Here is a 19,139-nt window from a genome sequence, read left to right on the forward strand (position 1 = left end):
GCCGTTCTGAGGACCAACAGGACGCCAATCCTGCAGCACTTTCTGCCATCCCCTCTGACCCACACTGGCAGTAGCTCCTCCCCTGCCTCCCTCTAATACCCCCCTTTTTCCTATCCAGCCTGCTCTGCCCTTCCTTCTCAGGAGATGTTCAGTGTCCTGCATAGTACCAGAACCTAATCCTTCCTTGCTTCTTCTTTGTCATCTAGCAAATCCTGAATTTAGCCTGAAAAGCTTACCTACTCCAGAAAGGCACCCTAGGGCACTACCAATTTGGGCTGGAGAGCCATTGCCCTCAGGGTAGCCCTGCGGAAATACCTGCTCCCTGTAGAATCAAGTGGCCAAAAGTGGTGCAGGCAGATACTGAAGAGATGAGATATGCTCAGTTCTTCACCAGAATGGATTCGTTCCCACCAATGACCTGTGATTAAATTTCATTCACAGTGGAGTGTGAGTACACTTGGGTTAATGAGGCCAATTGTAGCCTGTGTGTGTGAATTCCTGTTCACTTTTCCTGGGTGACGGAGTCTCACAGGGTCAAATCCCCCCGAGGGCTAACTTACTGATTTGTGTGCTCATCGACCAGGTTGCAAAGCATTGGTTCCTTAATGGATCTGTGCACCAGGTCTTGTGCTAGATGAGTAGAACATGGCCTCTGCCCTTGCTGAAGGACTTCCTGGGGAATCCTTTTAATATGCTGGACAATTTGTCATAGTCTGTGTGCTCCACTCTTGAGCATATGGTTTCCAGCCCTGACCTTGTTAACAAGACTTTCTTACTCAGGATTTCCTCTAATCATCTGCGGTCAGTGATGTAGGCAAGCAGTGGCATTGCCATCTGACATGAGGGAAAGGGGGTTGGTGTTGGACTTGTCCACCAGCTCGTGTTCTGCAGAAGGCCGGTCCTGGCCTTCTGTCAGCCTCAGGCCTGTTGTCTCCACTGTTGTCTGCTCTAAGGATAGCACAGCACTGCCAACTTCAGTTCTGATTCTTCCTTTGTAAAGTGGGTCAGAGAATATCAAAGAGGTGGCATCAGATCGAAGACAAGCTCATACTTGTCCTAAAGGTTCACAGTGTGGGGTACTCTGCAGCATTGCAGAGATTAAGGGGGTACATGGGAGCTAGTCCACTAGAAAAAAAAAACCCAAGACTCCAAAGCTTTTTAACCTGTCCTCTGCCAGGTAAGTGAGTGCAAGCCTGCAGTGGCCCTGTCGTCAAGTTTACAAAAGACCCTGTCTGTCAGCTAGGTGGGGCTGGATCCTGGACTCTTCTTGTCTTCTGTGAGGAGTAAGCTGAAGACTAAGCCAGGTAAGTCAGGTAAGTCCATGAAATGCAGCTGGCCATTGGTAAACAAAAACATCAGATTTGACAGCAAAGGGGCCAGGCTCCTTGGGAGGGTTTGATGTATATCGCTCAGGCTCATGGGTCAATCTGCCATGGAAGCTGATTCAGGGAAGGTGGGGATTGGGATACAGAGGCCAGGGTCCTGAGGAGCAGCTGCTCAGCAGGTGCACCCACCTGGAGAGAGAACAGATCCTTGCTGCTGAGGGGCTTGGTGGAAACGCTGACAGAGTGGAAGGAACCTCTGAAACATTCCAACATGGTCTAAGTTTCATAAATATCTTTGATCTTTTGGTGGGAGGAGCATTAGAGCCCCAAATAGTATGATGTCATCACCCACCCTGGATGAGCCAAGGACAATGAAGGGAGGGGAATTAGTCACCTCTTAGATTGTCCCTTTGGGGGAAGAGGATGGAGTCTCCTGTGTCTCCAGGTTTGGGGGACGTGTCCTAGATCTCTATGTAACAGTACTTTCTGTGATGATGAAATGTCTGTTGTCCAGCATCATAGCCACTGGCCATATGTGGCTCTAAACACTTAAACCTGGAGGCTGGGGATGTAGCTTATTGACTGGATGCTAGTGATTGCCTAGTATGTACAAAGTCCTTGGTTCTGTCTTCCGGGCCCTATAGACTTGGCCACAATGGTGCACATCTGTTAATCTCTGCACTTGGGAGGTGGAGGCAGGAGGATCAGAAGCTCAAGGTCATCCTTGTCTACACAGAAAGTTTGGACTACTTGAGATCCTTGTCAAAAACAAACAAAAAAAAGAAACAACCAAACATCCATACCTGTACAATTGATTTCTGAGTTTTAACTTGAATTTTATATAACAGCTACATGGGGCAATAGTGCACCCTAGTAATAATGATGTTTCTATAGACAAAATAGAGGCCTTGCCTTTCCCCACCCCTTTCTCCACTCTTCCTTACCCATGGCCCAAATCTAGAAATAGGTGGGTTTTTGCTGGTGTTAATCAAGGATGGAGTTACAGCTCTGGGGGTGAAGCTTTGGGGCCTTGGTGGGCGTGAGCACAGGCAAGCACTCTCTAGGAGGTTGCCATTATGGATCTAATAAGCCCCATGTGTGGCTCCTGGAGGAGCATGTCACTATGGATAGAGAAGGAGAGGACTTTCCCTGTTGAGCTCGGCTTCTGTGAGGATCTGTGTTACTCGGTTTTTCTGCTGCTGTGAAAATACCTGAGAGCAACGAAGGCGGTCCTATCCTAAGGGTGTACGTGGCTGGGTTTCAGTCCAGGCTTAGCTGGCTCCATCTTTTTATATATATAAATTTTATTTAAATTTTAAATATTTATTTATTTATTTATTATATACACAGTGTTCTACCCACATGTATGCCTACAGGCCAGAAGAGAACACCAGATCTCATTACAGGCGGTTGTGAGCCACCATGTGGTTGCTGGGAATTGAACTCAGTACTTTTGGAAGAGCAGGCAGTGCTCTTAACCTCTGAGTCATTTCTTCAGCCCTGGCTCCATCTCTTTAGACCCAAAGTGAGACAGACTATTATGGTAGTAGGAGTGTCTGGCAAAGGAAGCTGCTCACCTTAAGGCATACAGGAAGCACAAAGACAGGAAGGGGTCTGGGACAAAGTATTTCATTCCTGGGCACCCCCTCCCACTCAAGAAAGGGCCTACTTCCTCCAGCTAATGCCCACCTCCAACATTCCAAAACCCTCCCAATCCTGCCATCACTGCCATCCTATGAGTCCGTCAGTGGATTAATCATTGAGCCCTTGCAGAGAAACAAGTCATAAGAGCTAGTGGGATGAGCATAAACTAATAAGTCTCTGTGCCATGACTGGGGAGCTGGTTGGCGACCCAAAAGAAAGCCCACGTCACATGGCAGCCAGTCCATTAGAAAGGAAACAAGACAAGGCTTTCTATCCCATCCCCTACTAGGTAAGTGGGTACAAGCCTGCGGTGGCCCTGAGGCCAAGTTTGCAAAAGGCTGCATCAGTTGGGTGGGGCTGGATCCTGGACCGTGCTTGTCTTCTGTGAGGAGCAAGCTGAAGGCTGAGTCAGATAACCTAAGGTCCATGACGAGCAGCTGGTCATTGGTAAACAACAAAAGCAGCAAGTTCAACAGCAAAGGGGAGCTGTCCACTGCCAGGAGGACTGAGTTTCATCATTTGTGTCTAAATGGTAGCAGCTGTAAAGAGCCAGTTCCTCACGTTCAGCAGATCCGCCATGTGTTTAAAGGTCTGAACTGATGGTATTGACCCTGCCTTGGTTTTCATAATGAAGAAAGAACTTTGGAACAGGTGATACTTCACAACCAGAGCCCTCCATCTACACTCAGGCCTCTGCAGCCCCTCACACCCCTCTAAGTTGTAGCTGGATCTGTAGTTTATAGCCTGAAGCTCCTCATTTTCACCTTGTCCCTATGGCTGCATGGAGATATCAGATGTGCTGCACAGACATGCATTAGTCACTGAATAGACCCTAAAAAGGACTCACTACGTGCTGGGCTCTTGGGGGCACAGGGATGCTAAAAACACAGCCCCTGCTCTTAGAAACTCACAGCCCGATGGGGAGGACACAAGTGTGCTGAATTCCAGATTGAAATCGGCAGGAGGCATTTGGTTGAGATGTGGAGCCTAGGGATAGAAAGAGCTCTTGGAGTCTAGAGATCCCTGTGCAGGTGTGCTCAGGGAGGCCCAGTGCAGTGATCTATAACGCCTTTAGTGGTCTTCCTGACTCACCTGTCTGCCGTGCCTCAGGGTGAATACAACACAAAGCTCGATCAGGGCTGGCCGAGTCAGCTTTTCCACCCACACAGAAAGGATCCACACACCTTTGTTAGGCTCTAGAGTCCAGCAGCTTCATGACCCTTCCATGGTGGTGGCCACATGTGGGTCACTGTCCTGCCTGGATAAAGAAAGCATGGCCGTGCACGCACAATGCAGTCACGCTGTCTTGTGTTGGCCACAGCACACGAAGATGACTCAGCCAAAATTCAGCCTTCATTCCAGGGTTCTAGATGGCATCCCCTGTCCTCCATCCCCACCTACAGCTCTGATTTCTTTTTCTGTACTGGCACAGCTTACCTAGAAAATGCCATTGCGAGCATGGCACTGTCCTGTCATAGGTCATTGTACTTGATTTTGAAAACCTTGGTCTTCCTAAGTGTCCTCAGTTCTCCTGTGGCCTGCTGAAGAGATGAAACTCAGTCCTCCTGGCAGTGGACAGCTCCCCTTTGCTGTTGAACTTGCTGCTTTTGTTGTTTACCAATGACCAGCTGCTCGTCATGGACCTTAGGTTATCTGACTCAGCCTTCCGCCTGCTCCTCACAGAAGACAAGCACGGTCCAGGATCCAGCCCCACCCAACTGATGCAGCCTTTTGCAAACTTGGCCTCAGAGCCACCGCAGGCTTGTACCCACTTACCTAGTAGGGGATGGGATAGAAAGCCTTGACTTGTTTCCTTTCTAATGGACTGGCTGCCATGTGACGTGGGCTTTCTTTTGGGTCACCAACCAGCTCCCCAATCATGGTACAGAGACTTATTAGTTTATGCTCATCCCACTAGCTCTTATGACTTGTTTCTCTTCATCTACAGTTTGCCTTGGGGCTTTTTACTCTTTTTTCATTCTGTGTGTCCTTCTCCATGGATGACTGACTGATAGCTGGCTGACTGGCTGGCCCCAGGCACCTGTGTACCCCTTAATCTCTGCAATGCTGCAGAGTACCCCACACTGTGAACCTCTAGGACAAGTATGAGCTTGTCTTCGATCTGATGCCACCTCTTTGATATTCTCTGACCCACTTTACAAAGGAAGAATCAGAACTGAAGTTGGCAGTGCTGTGCTATCCTTAGAGCAGACAACAGTGGAGACAACAGGCCTGAGGCTGACAGAAGGCCAGGACCGGCCTTCTGCAGAACACGAGCTGGTGGACAAGTCCAACACCAACCCCCTTTCCCTCATGTCAGATGGCAATGCCACTGCTTGCCTACGTCACTGACCGCAGGGATGGGAAGGGGGCTGATTGTGGAGACGTGGGCTCTCCAGAATGAGTCAAGCGGGGCCTGCTGACACACTGGTCCTAAGGAAACTGAAAGGTAGGCATGACTTCCGGGTCTAGCGTTCCGAACGAGAGGATATTTTCAGTGTCTCACAGCCCTCTGGAAGAGTTCTGCAAGCACACTGGACACTTGCGCCTATGAAGCAGGGAGGACCCTCATGGTATCTGAGCTGCCCAAAGCCCATGGTGCAGTTTTTCTACCTATCAGCCATTCCTAGAACCTGTTAGAAAAAGCTCTACCTGATCCTGGGAAGCCTGATTTCTCTGTGTGGCAGCTACCAAGGGGTCACAGAGAAACTCGATCAGTTATTCTCTAGTGACTATAACCTTGACATCCCTCCCTCTCAGGCCTGTTCCCTATCAATCTTGTGTGGACTCTAAGGCCCTTTTTTAGCTGGCCTTTACTACTTTTATAAAGATGTGGGTGCTGGGAAAAGTTACCTTGAGTTTTATTTTAAAAATCTTTTTCCATCAATAAAACAGGATAATAAGATATTATAATTATCCCATTTTATAGATGTAAATTGTTATTGGAAGTTCCCATGAGCTAATACATGGGAAACAGTGGTTTAAAAAGCCAAGGGTATGGACAGGCAAGCGGTGTTATTAAAGAGCAGTGGGAACTGGAATTTAGGGCTATTTTTTGCACCTGCTGCTGCTTCTCTGGATGCTCGCTCTCTCGTCTGTCTCTCTGTCTCTCTCTCTCTTTCATTTGAGATAGAGCCACACTATATATGGCATGGAACTCAATATGTAGACAAAGCTGGCCTCGAACTCCAGAGATCCGCTTGTCTCTGTCTCTAGTTCTGGAAGTAAAGACTCGTACTTGCGGGGGGGGGGGGGGGAGGGGGGGACGGTTAGAAGCAGCGCTTCTAGGGGACACCTTTGGCTTGATCACAATAGACTCAGCTCTGGTGATTCTGAGACTTTCCAGCACTGGGTCCCCTGCGTCTCTTCCTTCTTGCTCCCCTGTTCTCTGGGACTGATCCCCTGTTCCCAGAGACTCAGCCTGCTTGAGTCAGGTCCGGGGGCTGGCCAGTCTGCTTCTGCTTAGGGATGAGGGAGACCAAGATGGCATTTTTCCCGAAAGGGAGCTGGCTGGGGGTGGGGGGTGTTGGACCATTAGGGTAACCCCTCCTGCAGGCAATGCATGCCCCAGAATCTGGACCCTTTCCTTTCCTGAGCAGGCGCAGCGCTTGTTGCCTCCCTTTTCCCAGCCAGCCAGGTTGTAGGCGAGTTAGACCTCCCAGCCTCACGGGGCTGCTGTGCGGCTGCGGCGACGCTGGCGACTGCGGCGCTGCAGCAGAGACAAGGGCTCCAGAGGCGGCTCCACGTGAGTCCCTGGCTAGGGCCCCAGACTAGAAGGGAGGTTACCGTATTTATTGAGTCCAGCGCGGGACCCTTGGGGGCGGGTCACTGCGGGCTACCGTATTTGCCCGGAGCCATGCAGCTCTTTCTGGGAGTGGTAGTATCAAGACTTAATTACTTGTTTACTCGGGATCGCGCGGTCCCTTGGGGGGCGCTGCGGGCACGGGGGGTGGGTGGATTGCATGCATTCCTTTAGCAGCTGGGGCTGGCAGCCCGGCCTGGTGGGCTGCGGCAACTGGGTAGCGGCCTGTGCATGTTCCTGGGGGTGGGGTTTCACATTTCTCCAGGGTCTCTCGGACCCCTGGAATTGGCAAGACTGTGAGAGGGAGTCGTGCCGGGTGGGGTGAGCTCTTGTGATTAATGCAGCGGTTTGACTGCAGGAGGCTTTTCAGCCTTATGGGGGCGGGGAAGAAGGGGCGCAGCGCTGCGGGAGACTTAACTGTGTTTTCCTTGGGCTGCTCAGACAGAGGGAAAAGCTGCTGAAGACTGCAGAAGTGGAGCAGGTTGGGCTGTGAGTGTGGCACCTGATGGAGGAACTTGGGGGAGGGAGGCAGAACCATGGCCTTGGACCTTCTGGGCCTGGTCAGAGGTCTAGTAGGGGAAGTAGGGAGGTTGCTCAGTGACCAGGCTCAGCTTGGCCAAGGGGACTTTGCAAATGCCAGCACAGCTGTCTGGGGAGGGATTATGGGTGGAAGCACGGCAATGGGTCCTAGTCCCTTGCTCCAGGGTACCAGTTCCACCCTGGCCTGAAGGTGGGGGGAAGAGAGGTTGTCTCTGAGACCACCCTGCAGGTAAATTGACTGAGACTGGAAGAGTGGAGAAGACCTGCAGGGAGATTTGAGGGGAACCCTGAACAAGCTTCTCTGATGCAGGGGTGAGTGAAGTGGGTCCCAATGCCCTACAAGGCATGGGAGTGGTGGCAAGACACTGTGCCCTATAGGAGCAGAGACTCTTTGAGAATGGATGGATTTGTGGAGGCTGAGGTAGGTAGGTGTGCATAAATGCATGCATGCGTGCTTGCATTCGTGTGTGAAGGGGTATTTAGTTGCTGAGCAGCTAATATATGGAATTGTTTTCAAGAGTGAGTCAGGAGGCCTAGTCCTGGCTCACCTTGCCTTGTGACCTTGGACAAGTATGTTGGTTTCCTACAGCTTCAATTGTTCCATTTACAAACCTGGGCTCGGTAACACTGCTTTGCTCCTTATTCAAGGGTGTTGTGAGGGCAGTGAGAAACTGTTTCAGAAGGACATAACAAGTGACCTGGGATGGCAGTCTTTAAAACACGCCTGCAGGGAGCACAGTGCTGGGGATGTTTGCTGAGCACCGACTGTGATGCTCAGCCTATGGACCAGACCTGGCTGGTTGGGAGCTCTTGCTTTGGCTCAGTGACCTGTAACGTTTCAAGTGTATGATTCGTCTTGTTAGACAGAGGGACTACCTTTAATGTTTAACCAAGGGAGGTCACTTTCAAGTTTATGGGGGTTTACTTTGCTTCCTTCTTTAAGCCATTGGTGACCTTCCTTCCTGCAGGTTTCAGGTCACCTCCTACTCTTGGGCATCCGAACGGAGAAGCTGCTCCTGAGAATTCCCCAACAATATTTAGCCCATGCTTTCTGTGTTGCAGGCATGGGGATTGATGTGTTTTTGTAACGGAAGGTGCTGGGTTCGGAGTCAGAGGTAGCATGACCACCCTATTCCAGGGTGATGAGGAAGGGCACAGGGCTACGCAGCAGACTGCAAGGGGATGCCAGAGAGGGCAGGGGGGGTCTAGGAGGTAATGGCTGGTGAGAAGAGCCGAGGACGACAGGCTGATGAAACGAAGCTGGGGTTTGTTGGAAGTGAGTGATTCAAAAGGTTGGAGAACGACTGAGCCTGGGTCTTTCTTGTTTCCTCTCTCTGCTTCTGCTTCGACAGGGACTGGTGATTGTATCTGGAAGCGCCCATGACAGAGCTGGTGTCCTCCAGGGGAGGGTCTCCTACGGGGGACGGGGAGGAGAGTTTAGGAGACGATCAAGGTCTGGTTATTCACCACCCGGCGGAGGAACAGTCCCACCGCTGCCCACTGTGCGGCCAGACCTTCTCCCAGCAGCCCAGCCTGGTGCGGCACCAGAAGGCACACGTGGGGGCCGGTCGCACCGCCGCCTTCGTGTGTCCCGAGTGCGGCAAGGCCTTCAGCGTCAAACACAACCTGGAGGTGCACCAGCGCACACACACCGGCGAGAGGCCCTTCCCTTGCCCCGAGTGCGGCCGCTGCTTCAGCCTCAAGCAGAACCTGCTCACGCACCAGCGTATCCACAGCGGTGAAAAGCCGCACCAGTGTGCCCAGTGTGGTCGCTGCTTCCGTGAGCCGCGCTTTCTGCTCAACCACCAGCGCACCCACGCGCGTATGCCGACGCCGCACCCGCGCCGTCCAGGTGTCTTCGGGGAGCGGCGGCCCTATTTCTGCCCTCGCTGCGGCAAGAGCTTCGCGCGTGAGGGCTCGCTCAAAGCCCACCAGCGCAGCCATGGCCATGGGCCTGAGAGCCAGGCGGCCCATTTAGGCCACGTGCTATGACCTATGGAAGGCCTGCCACCATCAACTGCCTCCAATTCAGGAGTCACAACCAAGGGTGCTGAGTTGCCCCCTCTCTGGATGGGTTTATGGGAGAGAGGTGGGGTGTTGAAAGGGCTTGAGCCATCCCCTTTCCTTCCTCTCCCTGGACCCTTTGGCTGGCTGCATGAATCTGCTTTGGGCATCTGGTTTGCCTCCTCAGGCTCCTAGAGCAGGTGAGCCCCATAGGGTTGACCTGAGTCCCATGGTTGTGGGAGTGGTGGGCCTGGGAAGTGGGTGCGCGGTGTTGGCTCTCCAGGTCAGGAGCGGCCCGTTGGGCCTGTGTTGGTCTCCATGACTTAACTTCTTGCTTACCTCATTTTCATTCCCAGCACGTCAGACTTGAAAACGACTCGGAGAGGGCCACTTTCCACAGTCTCCTGGCCAAAGCTCGGTCCCCAAAGCCTCAGCCTTCTGTAACCACTGCCTGGTGGCCTTGAGAAGCCATTTCACTCCATGTCTCAATTGCTTACCTGTAAGTTGGGGATGAAGATGAGAGACTTTTTCTTTTCCCTGGGGGTTGCGAGGTTCAGCTGTTAGCAGAGGGTGACGTCGCTTGTCCAGAGAGTTTTACCAATTAGCTCTGAGCTGTGCTCTGCTTCTCTCTTGGAAAGACCTCAGGTCCAGGCACTTGGAAGCCCACTCTGGTGCCTGTGATAGGGTGTCAGTCAGTATGTCTGCACAGACATGCCGGCTCCAGTAGGGACATCCCTGGGTCGGGAAAATGACTGGATTCACCTAAGGGGGTTTGAAGGCCTTGCACTGGGTCCTAGAGACAGAATTGCTGTGTGCAGAAGGAGGGCTTCAAGATGGCAAGGGTTAGGGTTTGTTCCCCAAAGGACTTTGTGTTCGGAGGAAGAGACACCAAACATTTGTAGTAAGTGCAGTGAGCTCAGACCTGTGATTTAGGATGAGAACAGAAGCCCTGGAAGGCACCTGGAGGGGCAGAGAGCCTTGAGGTTCATCCAGGGAAGGACGATGGAGGCCTCAGTTAGGATGGTTGATCAAGGTCCCTGGTAAGAATGACAACTGGGGGCTTCCAGGACCCCTGTCTCCAGGTTGTTACTCTGAGGCTCTGGCCTTTTCTGCCATCTGACAGACAAGGAAACCAAGATTTCCCCAAGCTTGTTCCAAATCACAGTTAATAATTAGTGCTACGGTAGGTCAAGTCTGGGCTTTGTTGGGGATTTTGGACCTGAAAATCTTTCAGCTTTGTTGCTGAGTTATTGAAAATGCAGTGGAGAGAACTTGGGCATGTGAGCAGAGGCATTGCCGGGTTTGTCAGGTGCTGAGGGCATGAAGTTAGGATGGGGGGGGGGCTCTGATAGGGACCCTGTCCCCCGAGCCCGGGCATGGTGCTGGAGGCCTGTCCACTCTCTTTGCTCTCTGTCCTACCTCATTGCTGTGTGACTCCTCTGGAGTCCTGGCCTCAGCTTGAGGTCCTTGGTGGTTATTGCAATGTGGACTAGGATTTGGTGACAGAAAATAAATACGGTCCTGGGATGTCAAGAGCTTGCCAGTTACTCGAGTATCAGGGCTCAGCTATCTCATGTGTGAAATGGCTGAGAATCTTGGTGGGTGGTGGCAGGAGGATTGTCTTGAAGTTCCAGATAGATTCAGAGTGGGCCATGTGAATGTGCCCCCATAGTCCGGATGGGTGCACAGGCAGGGCCATGTTACTACAATGTACTGACCATGATCTCTTTGTTTCCATGAACAGACACAATGGTCAGGACCTCATGGCCCAGGACATGCAGGTCATATCTGTGCATGGAGACCAAAAACGAAGTCCCATGGGGTCCTGGCATCCTGGCATGAGAATGTGTCTCCTCAGAAGACTTACCTCTGGAGGTGCCCCGTGTTGGTAAAGCTGGCAAGTAGAGGCTGGGTCCAGGCCTAGGTGGAAAACTTACAGCTGGTCAAGCCTCCTTTTGGCTTCCTGACCCTAGACTTCAACTCAGGTGTGGAGACAGCGCCTGTGTGGAGAGCTGGCTTTCTCTCTTCCAGCCCGGCCCACCACTTGGTTGAAGGGCAGAGATAAGAAGTGACCGGTCTGAGTTATCACAGCAAGTTGATGGCAGACCTGGCTTGAGAGACAAAACTTCCCTCAAGATGTGAGCCGCACCCAAAGGCTCCTGTGCCCTTTCTGAACTAGAATGGTTAAGACTTCGGGGACATGTGACCCTTTAAATTCTGACGGAGGCTGTGGCCCTTCTAGGAGAATTCACATACTCATGTAGCTCTCACAATGCCAGGGAGTCTCAGGAGCCTCGCGACTCCAGACTGAAGACCTCAGCCCTGGGCGTTCCTCTGCCATCCTTTCCTTACTCCGTACAGGTGTGTCTCTCCTCCTGGTCTCTTCTTGTTTGGGAATAAAGACTTCTGAGGCTGAGACCCTTTTAGTCTGTCCATCCCGTCCCCCCAATCTAGCAATACATCTGGTTTCTAGAACCCGATCTCCCTCCCCCAGCATTGCCCAAGGCTCCTGGGCTTGTCTGCCCTTCTCCCCTTCTGTGACTGACACTGTGGGATTTTACAATGGAACCTTGTAAGGTTAGAAGGCCCGGCTTGGCCTTGGCTCTGATTTCACTGTGGAGTCTCAAGGGGAGGCTGGACTGCTGAAGGGTTGGTGAATCATTTGCTCTGTGTCTGCCCCAAGAAGTAGGGATCCTGTTTCCTTTAGCCACATGCAACCAATCAGGCCTCTTGGCTGGCCAGGTGTCTGCTCCAGGCAGGCATCACCTGGGAATGCGAGGGGAGAAAGCACCAGAAGCCCTGGGTATAGGCGGAGGGAGAAACTTGTGGAGGAGTTGTGTATGTCCCATAAGTAAGCAGGGGTACAGGTAGGGGGTGTGGGTCTTGGGTCACTGTTGGTCAAGGACTCCTGTCTTTGCATGTGAGCAAGTCAACTGGGTCGGGGCACAGATGTTTCTCTTCCCCAGAATGAACCACTCATTAGGAAAGGAGGGTCTCCCTTTCCTGTACTAGGACTTGCTAGAAACCTGTGGATTTATAACCTGGGGTTTTACTGCCTGCATCTCCCATGCACATTCTTAATGAACCCCTATGCCTTATTCTGGGGTCACTGAGTGCAGGGGAGGCAGTCTCCACACCCCAGGAGCTTCCACGCACCTCTTTTCCTTGGCTAATCTAGAGGAGACCTCACCATGCCCCTCAGCTAATTGCCCAGCTTGTCTCTTCCCTGCTGTAACTCTTTCATGCCTTCCCCGTTCTGCTCTGAAACCTTCATCTCCCCCCCGCCGCCAGATTCCCCCCCCTTATTCGCCAGGGCTGAGCCTCTTTCTGTACCACACTCGCGTTAACACGCTGCGTCTCCCTTGTGTGCTGTGATGTGTAGTCTTGTGTTCACTGCTTCTGTGTCATATGTTATGTGTGCTGTTCGTACACATGTGCACCTCGAACCCCCAACTAAACTGTGAGCTCCCTGAGGGCAAGGGGCTGTCATTTCTTCTTCAGATCCAGGTGGGTCTAGCACAGGGCTGGGCTCCTAACTCTCAGGAAAACACTTGTCAACGGGCTGATGAAATTAATGTTGGAGGCTGGGGTGGTAGCGGGAGGGGAGAAAGGGTGGAGCCCACGTGTAGCTAGCAGTGCATTGGGTTGAGTGGTGGGCCGGCTCCTTGGATCAATAACAGATGCTCGAGAGCCTCAGGGTAGAAGCAGAAGGGACACCCCGCCCCTCAACACGCACCATGCATACACAGGAGTGCACTTGAATGGATGTTCCTGAGGTTCCTGACATCTGTCGGAGCTGACTCAAATAAAAGTTCTCTACCACAGTTGGTATGTGGAGCAGTCTTTGGGGTACATAGCTGGGAAGAGGGTTGTGGCTTCTCTTTCAGCCTGTATCTTAGCCTCCATCACTTGTGGGAGAGTTCCTTCAAGGTGACATGGACTTGTGTTCAAAGTGGAATAGTAGCCAAAGACTACAGGAAGCAGATCACCAACCACCGCACTTAGTACAGACCTCCCTGTCCAGTCAGTGGCCACTATTGGGGTCTGGGTAACAGACCCCAGCATCTCCCACTCTCAGTCCACAGTGGAATAACTCCTGCCCAGAGGCTTTGAGGTGACTCCCACTGGCTCCCAAGCGCTGGGCCACCAAGAAGATTTGAGTCAGGAGATTGGACTCTAGGGCTGGCCATCGGGCCAGTCACGGCTCCTCTAATTGTCGTCCTAACAGAGCCTGCACTCTGACTTAAACTGCGGCGAGAACTGATAAGTCAGATAGAACAGACGCAAATTCAGAGCACATCTACACCCCTGTCCTTGTCCTAGGTGGAGCCTGTCACAGACCATGTCCTTTCTAGTGCAAGTGCTGGACGGCACCTTAATGCCAGGCGGACCTCCGGCAGTCTCATTAGTGTCCAGGCCCAACGATGACTGCGGAGTACTCTAGATTCTGTCATTAGCCAAGAAGGGTCATGAGTGGGAAGTCAGTCGGGACAGCGCCTGTGAAGCCTGACTCTAGGGTGAGAGCTGGGGGGTGGGGAGAGTGGTCAGGGTTGTTATGTTCCACTCACATTGCCTAAACTGAAGGTGACAACAGGCTCCACCCTTTTCTTACCCATCCCCGTACCTCCCATGGCAGAAGCAGCAGTTGTGGCCCAGCCTCTGTTGGCCCAGGGTAGTTCGTCACTATGAGCTTCAGACAGAGTTGTAGATATTTATAATTTCCATTGCGATTGTTTTCAAATTCTGTAATATACAGAAGCTTTCATCCGCGATACACGAGACGGTTAGAAAGTGCCCAGGGTTTACACTTTGGGACAGGCCCAGGGCTCATAGCAACACAGATGGAGTGAGAAGAAAAGAGACACCCTAATGAGGACAGTGACACAGCATCTGCCTGGGACATTTAGGGAACAGTGGAACCCACCACAGCCCGGGGAGGAAACCCTACAGCAAAAGGCAAGCTGAGGAGATAGAGGCACACAGACTTACTTCACATCAGCTTTGTGGGAGCAGGAGCTGACAGAAATAAGCTCACAGAAGCAGGGAGACCTGCTGAGCTGCCTGTTCAGACAGCTGTGCTAGAAATTGACTGGAGAACCAAGGGTTGTTTGTACCTAACAGCAACAGAAAGTCAGCAAGACCAGCTGGATCCAGTTCCTCCCAGAGTTTCCATGGCTTTCCATTCACCTCACACAGGAGAAATAAAGGTGCTATGGCCTATTTTAGAGGTCAGAGATCCTCTCGTGACCTCTCCAAGGAAGTAGAGAGGGGGACAGCTGCTTGCTGTTTTCTCAAGATGCCATATTAGGGGTAACGTCCTGGATCCCGCCAAAGCCAAGAGCCAAGAAAAGCAAGCACGAGCCACGGAGCTGCAGCTCTCAGGGGAAGCACATGGCAGGAGCCGCAGAAACCGTCGTCAGCGTATCCCAACCTGAAGGCATCAACTACGGTTCTTTTGTGGTCAGAACATGATGTAGCATTTCACAGTCCTGGAAATCATGTAGCCTGCCTTCCCTGCCACAGCCCACACTACGCGGGTAGAATGTTCTAGGTGTACTGACCCTGTCACTTCTGCCCATCAGCCAATTCCCCTCTAAACTGTCAGGATACACAGGGCACCCCCATGCCACCCTCCCCAGGAGCCTTCCTTGCCAAGGCTTCTGCAAATGTACTCTTGAATCCACATGCTAATCATGGGGGACCCTGCTAGTCCCCTAGTATTTATTCAGGAGCTAGAGGAGGACCAACAGCCCCTCGTCAGGAAAATTCCAGCTCCTTCCTAGAGCTCCTCCGTCTGAGCTGTACTCAGGTTCATAATGGTTACTATGGAGGGTTATGAGACTCATAGTTGGTGAATGTTGATGGAGGGATTACCTCACTGGGGAAAGCTTTAAGGTTTTATAGTCGAGGCCCATTTTTCATTCTTTCTTTCTGCTTCCTCTTTGAAGACAAATTGCAAGCAGTTGGCTCCCTGACTGCCAGGCTGGCCTCATATTCATGATGCCGTGCCTTCCCCACAATGATGGACAATAGCCTCCCTGCAACCTTAAACCCAAATAATCCTTTGTCCCCAAAGTGGCTTTTTGCTATCACAGGCAGAAGAAAGGTAAATCATGAAGAAAGTGCTACCAGGAGTGGGGTTATTACTGTAATGAACTTGACCATGCTGTTTTCTGTAGGAATGTGGAAAGTTTGGGAACTTGGGGCTATGAAAGAGATTGGATGCTGGTGTCAAAGCTCTGGGTGACTATAAGACAGAAGAGCTGAGAACAGTAAAGACCTGGTTTATGAGGCTTCAGAGGGAGAGTGACAACTCTACTGAGGAACTGGCTATTGTTCATTCATGTGATATTTTGGGAAAGGATCTGTTTGCGTTTTACTCACATCACAGGAATTTGCATGAAGCTGACTTGGAAAGTAATGGGCTAGTTTCTTTGGTGGAGAAAATTTCAGGAAAGTATAACATTGAATCTGTGCTTAGTTATTACTGATTGTTCTACAGCTCTACAATGAAAAAGGACAAGTGAGGCAGAAAAAAAATGAAAAAAAAGCAATTTGGAAAAGAAAAGAGCTCTAGGAAGGTTAAAGTTAGGGAAGGTCATGTACTGAATATGTTAAAGAGAGACTGGTGCCAATAAGTAAAGCCTCCTGTTCTGCACTGGAGGAATAGAAAGGTGCCCACGGGCAGGACCCTGCTCAGAAAAAGCCCCAGCTTGCAGACCAAACCCCTACAGGAGACATTCAGCAGCTTCAGCATACAGCGTCTGCAGCAACTGAGGTCTGAGGGGTGGGGGTGGGGGCAGACTCGGCCCTGAGACTCCGCCCTGAGCTGTTACCAAAGCACGACAGTGTCATCTATGTGGTCCTTGTTTTAGAGGCATGAGAAACGCAAAATTGCAGGGGTCATGCATTTTCCTCCTTTGCTTTCAGAGAGTCACTGGGCCAGACAACACGTGGCAGCACTGCAATTTCTGAGAGGAAGCAGTGAGTGCCAGTAAGTGAAGCTGTTAAGATGGAGCCTGCAGACAGAGATGCTGAGATGCCAGGGCCATGGGGGACTCTTCCAAGGAGTGCTACAGATAAGGGTGGAACCGGTGTAAGAGAACTGTTGTGCCAGGCAGCTGGATGGATGGAGCAACCTCAGCCCTTTGAAACTCAAGCCCTAGATACTAGACACGGAGATAGTTAATTTGGCATTTGCCTTGTTGGGTTTCAATCTTTCTTTGGTCCAATCTTTCTCTGCTATTCCCCATTCCTCCCACTTGGAATGTATACTCTGTGATATTGTATGTTGGAAATATGTAATTGTGTTTCTTTTTATTTTACAGGAGGTTCACAGTTAAGTAATTAATCTGAGAAGACACTTTGGACCACTGAACAGCACTGGTAGTTTTGGAGATTATGGAAACAAAGTTGACTGAACACATTTTGCATCATGAGATGACCATCCTGAGCCTATGGGGGCCAGAGGCAGAAGGTTATGATTTGAATGAGGAACGTCCTCCATGTGCTCTGCATTGGAACACTTGATTTCTAGTTGTGGGGCTATTTGGGAAGATCATGGAGCCTTCAGTAGGTAGAGTCTTGATGAAGGAGTACATCACAGAGGTGGGGGTGAACTTGGATTTCATGCCTTGACCCATGGTGACATCCTGTGTTAGTTACTTTCCCATTGTTGTGATAAAAAGCAATGACCAAGGCAACTTAGGAAAGAAAGTGTTTAATTGGGCTCGTGGTTCCAGAGGATTCGCATCTGTGATGGCGGAGTGAAGGCACGGCAGCAGGAACAGCTGCATACTCACATCTTGAGAGAGTGAGTGCTCACATCTTGAGCAAGCATGCGTCAGAGAACACAGGGGGAACACTGTGTGTCTTCTAAAGCCTTGAAGCCCAGCCTCAATGACATATCTCCACTAACACGGCCACACCTCCTAACCCTCCCAAACAGTTCCACCAACTGCTTGAATCAAGTACCCAAATGTGAGCTTATAGCAGCCATTGTCATTCAAAGCACCATATATTCTCTCTGCAATTTTAATCCAAATAAACCCCTTTTTTCCTGAGTTGCTTTTTCTCAGGGTCTTTTATCACACCAACAGAAAATTAAATAATGCATTCTTTGATTCTAGTTGTTTTTTTCCGGCTGTCTGATTGCATAGCTGTGGTCTCATGTGGATTGGCTAACTGTAATTCTGGCAGAGATCAACCCTCTGCACCTCAATTGTTTGCCTTTGGTTTGACTGCATTTTATTCTGGTATTTCACCAGATGCCCCTCAGGGAAGTAAACGGACAGTCACGTTAGAGAAGAACTGGAAAACAATACAGTGTATCTTTGTATTCCCTTCCAAAGAATAATTATTTACCCATGTACCCATTATTACTTATTACAGAGATAGAAACAAGAGACCAGTCCTGTGAGAAATCAGGATTTCATAGGTTAAAACATTATCTCATTTCTCTGAGGGTGAACAGAGACCCCAATAGGAAGTGTTTTATAATATTGTCTGCTATGTGACTCTAGTACTTGGGAGTCTACTCATCCCATATAGGGAACTGACTAACTGATCAAAGTCCATCTTCATGGACCAGTGAGTTCTATTGGGGTTGTTTATAGACATACAGATAAAGGGATACTTAGAGGAGCAGAAGTCACCCAGAGAGAGCTGCACCACCAAAGCCCACCCCAGCACGGATGACAGCTCACGAGAGCTGGGAGCCTGGTGCACACTGCACAGCCTGCAGGGAGCTCAGCAGGTTGGGGACTGTCTTTCCGGCAGCCCAGGTGTCCTGAGCCTCTTCTGGTTGGCTTGACAAACCGGAGCATCTTCTAGGCAGCTCAGCTTGGCTGAGAATCATCATGAGCTCTGTGCATTTGTGGCCTCTTTGAATCAAATTCTTTGTGAGGGTGGAGAGTCTTTATCATGTCATTGTACCACTTAACACATACTTTACTATGACATATAGACTGGTAGCAAGCATATCGAATTCGGGCTAATAAGATGACTCAGCATTTGTTGCCAACCTTGGTGACTTGAGTTCAATTCCCAGGACCCTCATGGCAGGAGAAAAGCAAATCCTGCACGCTGCTTTCTGACCTCCATGTTTATGTGTGATTCCTACATACTAAGTACACAGATAATGAAAACCCAAGTCGTAGATAAAGGCTAACCACTGCATCTGCACACAAAGGCACATAAGCAAGTACATGGGTGAACAATATTGAACATTAGAAGACGAAGCCTAACAAACACATAAGTTGACCACATACAATGAGAGGAGATGCTTAGTAGAATCAAGATAGAGACTTGTTACCTTGACAACACAGCTTAGCCTAAATTGAGGAAAGTGAAGGCAAAGAGTTCAAAAATAATGCTGGTTATTTACACTTTGGTGTAAAAAAGTGAGCTGGTTAGTGTGAGAAAGAAATAACCAGGCAGAAATCTAGAAATGGGGCTGACTTACATGATAGGGAAGAGGCTTGATGGTGTTTTAAGGTCAGGGTCTGGAGATCATAGACCAGTTCCAGGGATGAGCCAGAGGGATCAAAAGGACACGAGCTGCATTGTGGGTTCTACCAGGGGCCAGCGCTCACCCTGAAGGCTTGCTCTTGGAGGAAAAAAAGAGCCAACTGCACCACATTAACTCAAGCTGTGCCTTTATTTTTCCTGGGTGTCTCCAAGAAAAGAAGGCTTTCCTTCCTTCTTTGTGAAGATGCAACTGGTCTCAGTCTGAAGTTAAAGCTGAGCTGACCTGGGAGGAATAGTCATGAACCCAAACTGTCCAAAAACTGTGAGAGAAAGGAGAACTTAGCATTCTGGAGCAA

General features: G+C 50.5%; 1 protein-coding gene across 9 annotated transcripts; it reads left to right on the forward strand.

Moving 5' to 3' along the window:
* Nucleotides 1–6,387: 6,387 nt before the first annotated feature.
* On the forward strand, nt 6,388–13,139 carry LOC142839191 (uncharacterized). Of its 9 annotated transcripts, none has more exons than XM_075955126.1 (6): nt 6,601–6,714; nt 7,213–7,260; nt 7,541–7,623; nt 8,664–9,515; nt 9,672–9,814; nt 11,060–13,139. In XM_075955126.1, the coding sequence occupies exon 4, from the start codon at nt 8,692–8,694 to the stop codon at nt 9,301–9,303; it is 612 nt and encodes a 203-aa protein (XP_075811241.1). In that variant the 5' UTR covers nt 6,601–6,714; nt 7,213–7,260; nt 7,541–7,623; nt 8,664–8,691; the 3' UTR covers nt 9,304–9,515; nt 9,672–9,814; nt 11,060–13,139. The 9 variants fall into 9 exon arrangements, with proteins under 9 accessions (XP_075811242.1, XP_075811244.1, XP_075811241.1 ...); XM_075955125.1 differs by lacking the exon at nt 6,601–6,714 and adding an exon at nt 6,717–6,846; XM_075955127.1 differs by lacking the exon at nt 7,541–7,623 and having other exon boundaries at nt 6,388–6,714.
* The last annotated feature ends 6,000 nt before the right edge of the window (nt 13,140–19,139 follow it).

The sequence above is a fragment of the Microtus pennsylvanicus genome, chromosome 21 (assembly GCF_037038515.1).
Source record: "Microtus pennsylvanicus isolate mMicPen1 chromosome 21, mMicPen1.hap1, whole genome shotgun sequence".
NCBI classification, from domain to species: Eukaryota; Metazoa; Chordata; class Mammalia; order Rodentia; family Cricetidae; genus Microtus; species Microtus pennsylvanicus.

Bases quoted from the DNA above. Each gene is read 5' to 3' on its own strand.
- LOC142839191 (XM_075955127.1), top strand. From the start codon at position 8,692: ATGACAGAGCTGGTGTCCTCCAGGGGAGGGTCTCCTACGGGGGACGGG.